Source organism: Camponotus vicinus, unplaced genomic scaffold (assembly GCF_025532165.1).
Source record: "Camponotus vicinus isolate PSW18456_S1 unplaced genomic scaffold, iyCamVici1.0 SCAF_14, whole genome shotgun sequence".
NCBI lineage: Eukaryota > Metazoa > Arthropoda > Insecta > Hymenoptera > Formicidae > Camponotus > Camponotus vicinus.
In genome coordinates, this window is record NW_028141950.1 from 5,146,792 (window position 1) to 5,161,407 (window position 14,616).

The 14,616-nt window shown below is 30.7% G+C and overlaps 1 protein-coding gene across 13 annotated transcripts in view; it reads right to left on the minus strand.

Moving 5' to 3' along the window:
- LOC145965470 (uncharacterized) overlaps positions 1 to 14,616 on the minus strand; it is a 117,834-nt gene that overhangs the window by 30,704 nt on the left and 72,514 nt on the right. For 6 of the 13 annotated variants that reach the window (XM_083089049.1, XM_083089051.1, XM_083089052.1 and 3 more), the window contains 2 exons: positions 7,769 to 7,876; positions 4,475 to 4,613 (listed from right to left, as the gene is read on the minus strand). In XM_083089049.1, the coding sequence (XP_082945175.1) occupies positions 4,475 to 4,613; positions 7,769 to 7,876 (247 nt within the window). Of the gene's footprint in view, positions 1 to 4,474; positions 4,614 to 7,768; positions 7,877 to 14,370; positions 14,608 to 14,616 lie in introns of those variants that run through there. The other 7 variants (XM_083089057.1, XM_083089047.1, XM_083089056.1 and 4 more) reach the window with 3 other exon arrangements.

Genomic DNA, 14,616 nt, shown 5'->3' on the forward strand with positions numbered 1-14,616 from the left:
GAATGGAGATGAGAGAATACGTTATCGAGAATATCATTATCCCTTTGTGTGTTTTATAGCTGAACTTGTCACGATTAAATAGATATTTATATTTATTTTTGAACGAGAGAAAAAAAAAAGAGAGAGAGGAGGAGAGAGACTATGTAATATGAAAAAAATATGATTAAAGCGAACTGATCTCTTTCCTCGAATACTTTATATGCGGTTAGGTTTTACTTTAGTTTATGGGATATAAGCTAAATTCTTCGCATGAATAATGGAAGATTTTAACGACAGATTGTTGAGAATAATTTAAAATCGATTTTCTTTAATCTCTTTTTTTTTTTCTTTACAAAATTCTTTTAAATGTATATTTCTTCCATTTTAAATAAATAAAAAAATACAATCCTTTACGAGTAATAAATAATTAAAAAATTAAATTTTAAACTTGAATTTTAGAAGAATATAGATTCTTTAAATAATTTGATAGGTTTTTAGTTTGAGACTTAAGTACAAAAATAACGCTGCGTCATTTTTCTTGATAATTACGTGCTGAGGAAATATCGGATTGAGATCGGTATGAGATGACTAAATTTAAAATTAACACGTTATCGATAACTTTATAATTAAAAATGATTAGGAGATAGTATCAAGTAGCACCAATAACTAAAACACTTTTGAATGATATTAATATCTCGGTAACGAAGAATAATGACAACGTTCGAAGGCATCGATATCCAGGTAACTAGAACTGATTAGTAGAAGATAGTATCGAGTGGCATTAATAACTAGAAGACTTCTGGATTATATCGATATCTCGGTAACAAAAGATAGCAACAACATTCAAAGATATATAATATAATAGCATCGAGATTGCGGAGCAATTTCATATTCTTGTTACAATCTCCGAATAAAATATCGATATCCTATTATTACCTATAATTCGTCGAGATGATTTATACGATATTCCCCCAAAAAAGCGACTTGTATTAATCTAGACAGCTTAAAATACAGACGCTCTCTCTTTGCAACTTTTTATCATAATAATTATCAAAATCAACGCGCTGCCACTCTCGTTTCCTCTCTGCATCTTCTCGGAGAAACACACGTACCGTTCTTTTCATGAAGCTTCCGACAAGCCGATATGACTTGGGTAAACTGGACGAGAAAGCTGCTTAAAATTTCAGTCGAGCACGAGGACCTTCGCTCGCTTAGGTAGACGCAGTTACGACACATTATCGAGTCTTCGAATTTCTAGAGCCTAAAAAATCCCCGACCAAGCGGGCCCGGACCGGATCGGTTCCCGCCAATGGGAAGTGTAACCTCGGCTCGATTGCCAGTGAGTCAAGGGCTTAGCCTTAGCGGCCGTTATGCAACTGCTGCCTCGCGTTTAGCCGATGATCGCGCGAGCACGGCTCAACAAAGGGGCCCGGGACCTGTAATTATCGGCGTGTATCGTTAGCGGATTAATCGCGTATCGGTTTAAAAAAAAAGAGAGACGGAGAAAAAAATAGCCGTAACTGCGTCTTTGACCTTTCGCGAGCCGAGTAAATGATGCGATTATATTAGCGATAATAATAGGCTCTAGAAATCGAATCAAATTTCCGCCAATATAAAATAGGCCCCAAAGTGGACGGCGTTATGCAAAAGTGAATTAACTCGCCGAGCGCTTAATTCGGAATAATTTCAAATGAAAATGTTTTATGTATCGCCGACAGATCCAGAATCATGCATGTGTATACGTCAATCTTTAAAATTCTATTCATTTTAATTCGTTTAACCGACTTTTGCATAATCTCGTTTCGCGTCATTTAGTCGGGCTAATAATTGTTGAATGAAAAGAGCGTGGCACATTTTTCTGTGTTTTATTATATGCACGACTATATGTGTGGCACAGAATTATACGGACGCTGTAAAACTTGATAAAAAAATTATAACACGAGCTTCTCCTAAAATACACGCGAAATTGCACTATTTTTGCGCGAATTCGATTCCCGAGAAAATCGCGAAACGCAATCTTCTAGCCAACATTATATATGCGAGAAGCGGATACGCGAGTTTTTTCCGCATTGAACGCGAACATACATTATGCGTGAGATTTGATCTCGAGTCGGGAAACGATTGAATCGAGAGGCGAATCGGATTACATCAAAGAGAAGGCGTCGAGAAGCACACGAGCTACGCGAAATTTATGAGGTTGGCCGAATTTACCGAGTCGCACGAAATCTCTCAGGTGTTACTCACACCTCAAAAAGCTGTCTCAAGCAATTCGAATTATCTGAACGATGTCATATGATCATACGTACCGCACGTGTATGCAACTGTAATAATACAAATGAAGTGTATTAGCGAGCATTTCTCGCAAACTTCATTTGTACGCAGATTATTTGATTTAATTCCACGATTATTTTTCCTTGAAAAAGAGAAAAAGACATGGAAACACGAATAGTCCTAAATTAGAAAAATTTTATTATTTTTGTTAATTGGGTCAATAGAATTATTTATTTTTATTTCAATACTATACTATTGCGTTCTTGATTATATAAAAATGAATAGAAAAATCTCAAATTCAAGGAAATTTTATTTTCATAGAATTTCATAGAATTAATAAGTGATAATGAATGATATCAAAAATTAAAAAATTATAAAAAAGTTACTCAATTAATTTAATATCTGTACAAGCAAATGTTTCAATAATTACGTTCAATTTAACTCTGCTTATATAATATTTCTTAGATAACAAATAAGTATACATGCATGTTTAATTAACATTCTGCGAGGGGAGCTTTTATAAATGATAAATCTCATGAGCATAGCAGATATCTCGCAAAGAGCAAGACTTTATTTTTGCATTTAGTCTCGATTTCTCCTCAGGGAAAACATTATCCGAAATATTACTGAATCATATACTGTTGGAAATTAAACAATAGCGATCAGACATTCTTCCAAAGGAATAACAGAAACGAATCTTTATATTAATGAACGATATTCTCTTAAAAAATTTAATTAGTTATTTGACAACAAAATTGAGGATTTGCAGAAGATTCATTCGTTTTTTAAAATAATTTAACTGTGATTAACAATCATCGTACATTTTTTCCTAAATTTATTTCAAAATAAAAAAAAACTAATAATAATTTCAAAATTTCTTTCAATTTAAAATTTAATATAAGTCATATTTCATAAATGCTGTAATATAAACTACAATGGAATGAATATAACTAATTTTAATGATAAATTTGCCTATGTATACAAAGATTTAATGCTATAGATATTTCGCAAGGCAAAGAAAGATTGGTCGCTACCAGAGAGTGTCGAAGTAGCAGAACTCGTTAAGAACGAGTTTTTTTAATGTTACGCGAAATTCTCATTAAACTGGCGACGATGTAATATCGCTTTCGAAAATACTGTCGCTCTTTCTTTCGTTTAGATCGATAGGGGAATATATGTCATTTATAAAACAGGGCGACCTTTATGAGAGATTCGCTCGCTCTACAAATCTCTCAATAATCCTGAGTGCTTTCTCAAATATTTCATCGTCCTTGCGCGGATTCTTCTACACACGTTTCGATCCGAAAACAACTTTGTTCAATATTTGATATTTACCGATCAATTTTCCGACGAAAAATGCTGACAACAAATAACATTCTCTCCGACCGTCTTCTGTCTTTCTACCGTCATCTAATAATTATGTAAAAAATAGCTTCTCACCTTCTCATTTTAACAAATAAGAGAAATAAATAAAACACACATGTATGAGATACACAGGAGTCACAAAAAAAAAACTGAAAATAATATCGTTAATCTAAAATATTTTATTGTCTACTTCAAGTAAGAGACTTTATAAAATGTCCTTTGGCGATCGTAAAATTGTCATCTTGTCTTAATACCGAGCAGTTATCTTCAATTTTATGACCCGGGAGAACGATAAAAATTTGTATAATTTTGCAAGTGAAACGTGAGTGTTTTTAGATGGCATTTTATATTATTTCGTCAGCGATTTAATCTTAGAAATTTAAATCCCTCTTGTTACGTTATTAAGATTTAGAATTTCTATCGTTTTTATTGAAAATTTTAAATTTTTACTTTTACAATCGCTGTGAAAAAGTATATGTTAATTTCCATTTCAAAATTGTCTAAAAATAATTAAATATATAGATTATTAATTTTCCATGAAATAATAATTATTTATATCTATTTGTACATATTTCGTAGTTTAACATACAATCAGTCATGAAAATTACATAGTGTATTTTCTAGAGAGGATTTTATAATGTTTATCCAATTTTGAATTTACCTAGATGTTTAATAAATATAATAACGAATGCGATTAGTATTTCCTGACTGATTATAATATCTCTATAATCTTGTCAATCAAACCGACGTTTTATTACTAAGGATGGAAAAATAATACTAAATATCGACGGCATGTTCCTATGATGTCTGTTATCAGTCATCGATTCTCAAGAGAAGAGAGAGAAATCAATCTTCTTACCTGATCGACGGTTCTCTGAAGGATCTGACATTTGTCAGTCTTGCCAGAGCTCATGTCCGTGGCGGAAATCAGCTCGGCAAGCTCATCGATATATAAGTTCTCTTGGGTCCGTCGTCTTTTTTCGTTAAGGCACTTGTTACTGAAACAATCGAAATGCAAAATTAATACACTGGCGATCTTCATAAATTAATAAATTTAATAATTAGAGATTTGGCTCAAGTAATCAAAAAATTAAAAAGAAAATGGCATAAGAGCCAACGCGCGGTAGTTGGAGCGCAGAGAAGCAACAACACTTCTTTCTTTTTTCAATATTAGTTTATTAAAAAACACATTATAATAACAAAAAGCGAACGTTTCGGATCATCTTTTGATCCTTCTTCAGCGCGATGTTAACAATATATATTACAGATAGACTATCTGTAATATATATTGTTAACATCGCGCTGAAGAAGGATCAAAAGATGATCCGAAACGTTCGCTTTTTGTTATTATAATGTGTTTTTTAATAAACTAATATTGAAAAAAGAAAGAAGTGTTGTTGCTTCTCTGCGCTCCAACTACCGCGCGTTGGCTCTTATGCCATAAATTAATAATTTACTCCATGCTTTAAATGCAGTCATAAAATACTGACACTAGCAAATTTCGTAATATTTTTAATGCGAAATGGCATATTTTTATGTATCAAAATTATGTCATAGGTAATAAATTTGACAATCATAAAAACATTTAAGTGAAATAAAAGAGAATTTTAAATTTAAAGGAGAATAAAAGAGAATGAAATTTAAAAGAGAGAATTAAACTGAAAGAGAAGCTTTTGTGAAAAATATTTTATTATTATAGATTATTATAAAACATTAAAATATCTATTTTTTTAAAAGATGTGTAGTCGATATATGAGATGTTAAAAGATTAAATATATATGATCTAATTTATAAAATAGCGTGATAAAGTTACGTTTTTATAAGAATGTATAAATATCAAAAAAATTATTTAATTTAAAACATTTATATATGCTCTAAAAAATATATGTAAACTTTTAAAGTATTCTAATCACATGTTAATCTCTTATTATTTTTTCATAATGTTATTCCGTTATTAATACAATTTGCTAAGTTAAAATAAAAATTAATGGAGAAATACATTTAACTAGTTTTATAATTTTCTTTTGTTTTATCTAACAGTATTCCCTCGCACACATATTTATGGTAAAAAAAATTGTTCAATCCTTCTAAAAAAAAATGTAACCGACTTATAAATTTGTCACGACACAGTTCGCATCATGCATTTGTGTTTGATATAAATTTTAATAACAGATTTCTCTTGATTGAGAGATTTTGAGTTGATTTTTCATTGAAAACTTCAAAAATAGCCATTATCTGTTACAAGCTTTTAATACTGAACATACCTGAGTGTTATTTAAATTAGTATTAAAATTTAATAAGAGTAAAGGTAAAGATGAACTTTAAATGCAAGAAAGTTTCTCAAATTAATTGTAACACTCGTTTTAATTAAAAAGTTATCGATTCCAAATTGATCAAAGAATTTGTTAAAATTATCAATGGATAGATTTTTCGCATATGCAATATAATACTGCTAAAAAATGAGCGAAAATCTCGCGAGAAGATTCGACAATTTTATAAGAAAATTATATATATATATATATATATATTAGATGTTGAATCAACTTCTTGTCCCGTTGAAACGTTCAGTTGACCTTGTGTGACGTCACGTCAGTCCAGCAGTGACTCTCACTATGTTAACGCTATACTGCTATTTTAATACCCCAATACGGCTGTCTTACTATCTTGCTACACGCTACTTACATGAGTGAATGTAACGTTAGTCACGAATTGAAAATCAGGATTAAAAAAAAAACGATAAATTCTTTCGACGAGTTAAATTTTCCATCAATATTCCACATATTTTCTTTATACTAATATAAGTATTATAATTTTATTGCTGTATATAAACCATTCCATGAAAATCATTCGCATGTACCTCTCTCTGTAATATTTTATTTCTTTTTCTTTTCCTGTGCATTAAATAATATATCTAAAAAATCCTTGCTGAGAGTTTCATTTTTAATACGTAATATTTTCAATGTCGAGTTTAAATTATTAATTATTGAATCATATTGATAAATTGAGAGATATGTTCAGTTTTTAATAAAATTTAAATATATCAAAAATATAAATGTATCAATTATAAATAATGAATCAATTGTAAATAATAAAACAATTATAACTCAAATAATAGTATTTAAAAATTAATACTTTTATATATTTGGTAATATTATTACACAAAGATAGCTTCTAAATCTTAATATTTTATAAATATTTCGCATCTGAAAATATTCCCTTTCCTCTAGTAATTATATTTGATCCATGTAAAAATATAGATATGAAAAATTACAATATCAGAGAGAAGTACATGCAAATGATTTTCATGTAACATAATTTATTTATGGCAATAAAATAATGATACTTATATTAGCATAACGGAAATATTTCTCACATTCGTAATATTCAATACTAAAATATTAAAATAAGATTATTATGTTCTACCTTCAATTGCACGTGTTTGCCAATAATAAATTATTAAACGAGATTACAAATGTTAGAGGAACGATAGTTAAATTTTCTGTATCATATGTAAACGCATACGAATAAAGATATAATTTATTCGATAATTCAATAAAATTTTATTCGTGAGCGACCAAATATTACTTTGACATTAAAGGCAGTTCAATTGATGATAAACGCTTAAAAACTCGCGCGCACGCGTTTGCCATTAATAATTCGATCGAAACGATAAGCTCTTTAGCAAATTGGATGGCAACGGATTACGGCATGTTCACCGACGTGTACAGATCGTCGAGCCTTTTAAATCACGGATTTCCAAACTTTAAAACCACACACCCCATTTAATATTTCAGACACGCATCTCCTAAATAAAAACTTGAAAAAAAATTATAATTTCTGAAGTTAAATTAAAATAATAAAAAAACTTTTATAATCAAGAAATAAATGTAAAAATATGAAGAATGAAAAACCTTGTTATGTTATTCATTTTTATTATCTTTATATAAAAATTTTGTTATAATATCGTAACATTTTTTTCGATGAATTGAATTAAATAATAATAACTCAAGACACCTTTTTTCATCGACAAACACATTTTGTGCTAAATATGCAGTGGGGAAAGCAGATACTTATCGTTTACTATAGCATCCAAATTGCAAATCTGAGCTCGTACTTCGAAGAGACATAAAAGACAGGAGATTGTGATACTCACATCTGCGACTGAGGCTTCGCATCTGATTTCTTTCTTTTCTTGGTAATGCCGCCAGTAATCGCACTCATTTTGACCCACAACGGGTCTTGCAATTCATACGGGCCAGGCCTGCAACAAAAGCGCAATCATGATTAGAGAAATACAGTGACATTTATATCCAAAAGAAAGATTAATGTCGCAAATCATAATTTTGTATTGAAAGAATCAGCTGTTTTAAACAGCTGATTTTGGGATATCGATATTGATTTGTGAAAGTAAATAAAATTTTAAGAACATTTCAATCAAAATTATGTTACAAGTGAACTTATTAGAGACAATGATTAAAAGTATAAAAAAGTAGTTTGCATTATTTTTTTAAATTTATAATTATGTATGTTTTAAATATATAATTTAAATAAAAAAATTTGCAAAAAAATATTTTTTGAAAGTAGAAAAAGAAACTTCGTCACCAAACAAAAATTTATCAAGATATATTCGATTTAATCGCCTCACATAAAGATAATGTCAAAAATTAATGAATATTAAAAATATATTCGAAAAAAGAACAAGATATAAATATTTATCGATAATATTTATCGATATAAATATTTATCGTTAAATATTGTTAAATATACTCGCATCATGTTCTTTTTCAAGGATATTTTTGGCGGAATTTCATCCCCTCCCGAAGATGACTTGTATTCGAATAATCTCCCCGTGCTCGACTAATTTGTTACACGTGGACGAAATCCGCGCGTGCGATTCCTCCTCTATTCCCCTTTCTTTTCACCTCATTCTACGTATATATACAAACATACACACACACATACAAACATATAATACATACACCGTTTCTTATACACACACATATACGCATACACTGACTTCTTCTGCTTTTCATATTCTTGTTTACCTCGAAATCGACAGAAGCTTCTTCAAGACGGGAGTACATTGTGCTCGGTGAACGCAAAGTCGATAAAAAGGACTTTGCGAAGAGCGAGCGTGCCGGCATTATTGAAAAGGAATCGACTCCGACACCTACACACTTTGCTATTGATAAGGTACAGTCGGGACAAATTGGCAGTGGTGTTAAATTGTTCGGTAATCTCGAAGACAATTTGATTCGCATGATCGAGCACTCTCTGCCTTCCCCCGAAAACTTAAGTATCTCTTAAGCCCAGAACCCTCCAAAGAATACTCTAAAAAAACGTATTTTAAATTCAACTCTCGCTGCTGCTGCTTTCATTGTTGAACACATTTTTTAGCCCACCATATCTACAGTCAACATTATATTTGATCATAATAAATGAAACATACAATAATACAAGTATAATTCAATAAATTATGGAAAAATATAAAATTTTGAGAAAGCTTTCTTTTCTAAAACAAACACGACTGACTAAGCACGAAAAGTTTACGCGAGACGATCTTCAGACATCTTTCAGGTGCTTTTTAGACACCCTCGCGTCGTTCGGGCCCTTTTTCGCACCTCTGTTAAGCCAGCAGAACCAAATCAGCAAAATCAAACCAAACCTATCAAATTATTTAGTACCTATTTTGTACTAATTTGTACCACTAATAATAATTTTGTACCTTGTGCAATTTTGAAAAAAACTGTGACACTGCTACCTTAATATTAAGCCAGCAGGACCACAATAAAAAAAAAAGAAAAAAAGAAAATCAAGTACAGGAATATAACAGACTGAATTTGTACTAATTTGTACTACTAATAAGAATGTTATAATTTTACTGTTATAATTTTACTGAAAAGATATCTGAATTTGAAACATATATGAAATTTAAAAAATTGTATGATATGTTGTGTGTGTATTCTGCCGATAGGATAGAGTATCATATTTCTGAGACTGATGAGGGTCGGGGGTAGTTTTTGAATAATCGGCGAGGGTACAAAATTTAAAACTTTATATTTTGATAATACAAATTATGCCCCGTCGAATGTACAAGTAGCGATTGATTCTGATAATGGGAACGAGTACTTTATTCTTGAGTCTGATAGGGCTGAGTTCAATTGGGGGTTGTTTGAAACAGAAGGGATGAATATATTAGGTTCTTTTTAATGGTACAAATTAGTACAAATTTAGTCTATTGCATTTATGTACTTGATTTTCTTTTTTTTTCTTTTTTTTTATTGTGGTCCTGCTGACTTAATATTAAGGTAGCAGTGTCACGGTTTTTTTCGAAATTGTGCAGGTTATAAAATTCTTATTAGTAGTACAAATTAGTACAAATTCAATCTGTTATATTTCTGTACTTCATTTTCTTTTTTTCTTTTTTTTTTATTGTGGTCCTGCTGGCTTAATATTAAGGTGGCAGTGTCACAGTTTTTTTCAAAATTGCACAAGGTACAAAATTATTATTAGTGGTACAAATTAGTACAAAATAGGTACTAAATAATTTGATAGGTTTGGTTTGATTTTGCTGATTTGGTTCTGCTGGCTTAACAGAGGTTTCTTTTTCGCGACACATCGCGCGATGATTCTCTGTTGCTTTATCGAAATTGGATTCACCGGGGCCGCTATAAATACGTGGGGCGCGCAAGAGCGACTCAAAATAATGCCTTGGATTATTCCGGAGGTGTAATGCAGCGTGCGATTCCTTGAGATCGTCCTTTTTTTCCTCACGTTCTCTGCGGCCACGTCGGTTTATCACCGCGCGAGCAGCGGCTCCCTTCGCTCTTTGTGTATCCCTTTTCGGTTCGTTTCCCACGAACCAATAAAATTCCTTTATGACGACACACACGCGTCGGCAACGTTATAATAAGCCGGGGAATCGGCCGCTAACGAAGTGCCTAAAGATAACAGATAATCGCGCTCGCGGTAATGACTGTCAGAGCAATTACAAGCGTCCCGAAAGCCAACTTTCGTTATCCGCAGAATATTTCTGAATATGCATTCTCGCAAAATTATTCGACTCTCGATGTTGCCGTAATCTATTTTAATCTCGCCCTCTAATTTTCAAACAAGTCCTCTTCAATTTAATCACATTCATTACGTATATAATAATCGAAATAACAAATGTTACGCAATCTCAGAACACCCTGTATGCTTGGCAAACAAATCAAACGATCGTATTGTATTTCCTATCAAGGCACTTGAAGGTTCGAGATGATAGCTTACGCGGGTTTACGCATGAAATTACTTGTTTACTCACTTTACATAATCACGATGTATGGCTATAAAAATCTCTTAAATTGTAAAAGAGATTGTGATTATATAATTTTTATAAATTACAAATTACATGATATTTTAATTCGCGATTAATAAAATTATATAATTTTTGTAAATTACGAATTACCTGATTTTTTTTCGCGATTAATAAATAATAAACAGAATGCGATGCTTCTGATCGGTTGGATATTCCGATAGGATACGGTGCGTTACATCTGCGATTCTTTGCGATCGTTAATTTATCGACGTGCCGATAACGTAATTAACAAGTTGTAAAGTGCACAGGTTACTACATCGTAAATTAAACACGTTACATCACTTTTCTGACCGATACGCACACACTGCTTTTCGACCACACTCCTGCTAATTTAACAAGACCATTCTTTCTAAATGCGTTTTGTACACTTTCTTTTATCTTCACATCTTCTTTTTGCTCTCTCTATTTTTAAAGCGTGAATATATGATTATTTCATTAAACATGGTTAAGAGATATATGGATAAAGTGCTTAACATTTTTTTGCATTTTGTGAACGTTTAATATTTTTTATTAAATTGATATAAGATATATAACAAGTGAATTTAAATATAACATTTCAATATATTTTGGAAAAAATATATAATGATAAATTTCAGAGACAAAGATTTGTTTACATTAGAAAAAATAAAACTGCTGAGTTTTGTTCTTCGAATAAATCGTAGCATCTAATGTGAATATGATTTTTTAATTTAATGATACATATAATTCGATGTCATATAATAATTTAAAAAATTCGAATTTATTATATTTTAACAAACTTGAAAAGGAGAGAGAAAAATTAAGAAATATTTAAATGTTGAAAAATAATAAATAAAATAATATTTTAAAATTATATTTTTAAATTATAATAAGAAAACAAGTAAAAATATCACAAAAAATTAAACAAGGAATTTTATAGTAACATCTATTCGAAAATTGTGATCAAGAAAATTACACAATCTTTGCGCGAATCAATATATAAAAGACGCGTAACTTTAAACAGCATGCATATAAATATTGATGTTGAATTGCATTATCGGCAAGACTCACGAAAAAAAAAAAAAAAAAAAAAACATACCTTTACAGTATGTATTAAGTGAGTGTTATATCCGAAAAATTGACGATAACTTATATCAGGCGATTCTTACGTCATTTCATAATCGGTTTCGGATTTCGATATGACGCGACAAAAAAATATCGGACGGGGAACCGCGCATAAAATGTCCGCATATAAAATACTACAATATAAACCTCGATCCTTGATCGATAAGCAAGCGACCGATTCGAGAATGAGTTTGTGTGCGTTTTAAGAATACGATCGTATAGACGTGTGTTCACGGATTAAAAGTCACTTTGACGAATTTGGCATCGAGAAACACTTCTCCTTCAATTTACAGATCATCGCATTAAACGTTAATGACAAGTTCTTCGATTCATTTGTGATTGATTTCTTCCATAAAACATTCGAAAAATAACAATGCTTCATTAACGAAATATTCTTTCCAATTTATCGATTGAAGAATTCTTTATAAAATTAATATTATATCAAATTAAAATTAATACTGAATGTGATGCTTTAATAAATGAAGTAACTAGCATTATTCTTTCCATCATTAAGTCATAAGAAGAACTTTTTAAACTCAAAGAGTTTAAAAAGTTTTAAACTCTTTGAGTTTAAGAACAAGTTACCTAAACAATTTACACATTCAAATTCATAAAACATAAATTGCTTATACAATTCTTACAAGTATTATTAATTTGATAAAAATTTTCCATTATTTTAGTAGTATTAAACACAATAAAATCAAAGTATTAATAATTACTGAAAATTAAATAATGATTCGTAAATTTAATATCCTTGTTTAATTAATAAAAAAAATACTATCTACCTGTAATAATTAATGTATTATATCTTAATAATAATTTAATAACAATCGCACATAGTCTTAATAATAGCTTTAATTGTCGGCAGGTTAAAGATAAGAAAATATTTTGTTATTTCGCGCATAAATTAATGATTTGATTGGATTAAATTATGTAGCAATTAAGTTGCGTAATATGTGAGCGATATATAATGTCAAGTTATTTTAGAAAATGAGAAGCTTTAATCCATTACTGGAATATCGGCATTTTTAGTTTTAAGACGTTTAATAACGGGCTTATTGGCGGTTTTATGGCAAAGTCGCGCAATTTCGTCTATCTGTCGATTTTTATCGGCCAAAAATAAATATACTCTTTGACTGCCAAACACGCGATATCGTTTGTTCACAGTCTGCAAAATTAATTGTATATAACTGCGACTATTTCCGCGTCCACGTTGATAACCTTCTAAAAATGACATGGAAGAAGATTTTAAAAATCCAAAGAGCTTTGGCGGTAACATTAGTTATTACAACAGGGAGAATCAACATGCGAAATATTTGAGCGAGATGGAAATATCCGACTATCAATAAAGTATAGTACATTCAAAAATTTGACATCGACGGAATCATAAACAGGAAAATTCTGAAATAATTCTGAGGAGTATATTTTTTAAGCGCTCTTAAATATATCCTTATATATAATGGATTGATATGAATAATGATGTATGAAAAAATATAGTTTAATTAAGAAAATCTCAACTTTCATAATTCATCTATTTTTAATAATTATTAATAATTAGTAGAAATGTTTGTACTCGTCTATTACAAGAGCGTGTGATTCGCGATATAAATATATTTGTCGAGAGAAATCAGCCGGTCGCGCTTCGAAACATCTCGCTCGAGAGAAATAGTCACGTGTTGCATCTCGGGCTCTTAACACAATAAACGTATAATATATATAGCGCAACATTCGGGGACAAGTGGCGATTAATCGAAAGTACGACCTTGAACTGCCTCGGTGGAATAATCGGACATTTTCGTAGGAGAGCCGGGCCAGTTCTGCGTCAGTGCGTTTCGTGATGCGATGCCAAAAAAACAATGAGGAATGTCGATCGAGAAAATTGATGACTAAACCGATAATCTTTAAGCAAACGGTTATAATTAAAAACTGACGAGATGAAAAATACTGAGCAAATGGCAGTCTGTTAAAAAATCCTGTCAAAGTATTATATATTTATAATCATTGAAAATTTATTTTCAATTTTATTAGAAATACTGTGTGGCAATTTAAAAAAAATATCATCCTGTATTAATTTAATTCAGAGAAGCTTGCTCCGAATTGAATTGATAGCGATAAGAAATTATCATAAAGAAAAGGAATATTTTTTTGCAATTTGGTTTGCTTAATCATACTTATTAGTCATATTTATTAATATTTTTTCCAAGGTTTTTCACTTCTTTTATACCATACGACACTTTAAAATACACTTTATAATATATCGACAATGTGCGTTTTTATGATAAGAAAAATTACTTAAAAAATTACTTCAAGCTTACCGCGCATTCCGCTTTTGCATCATCGAAAATTTCCGTCTCTCGCTTTTATATTCTTTTACAAGCACTGACACTTTAACGTCACGCTTAAAGGAACGTTTTTTCGGAAACATAGTCCAATTTCACAGAGCATTCAATGATCCCGATGATTCTTCGCAGCAATGTTTTCGATCGAGTCGAGTTCATAGCTTCGAGGATTCGTGATTTTCTGCACGAGAATTGTAATTTGAAGCACGGAATCAAGATTCA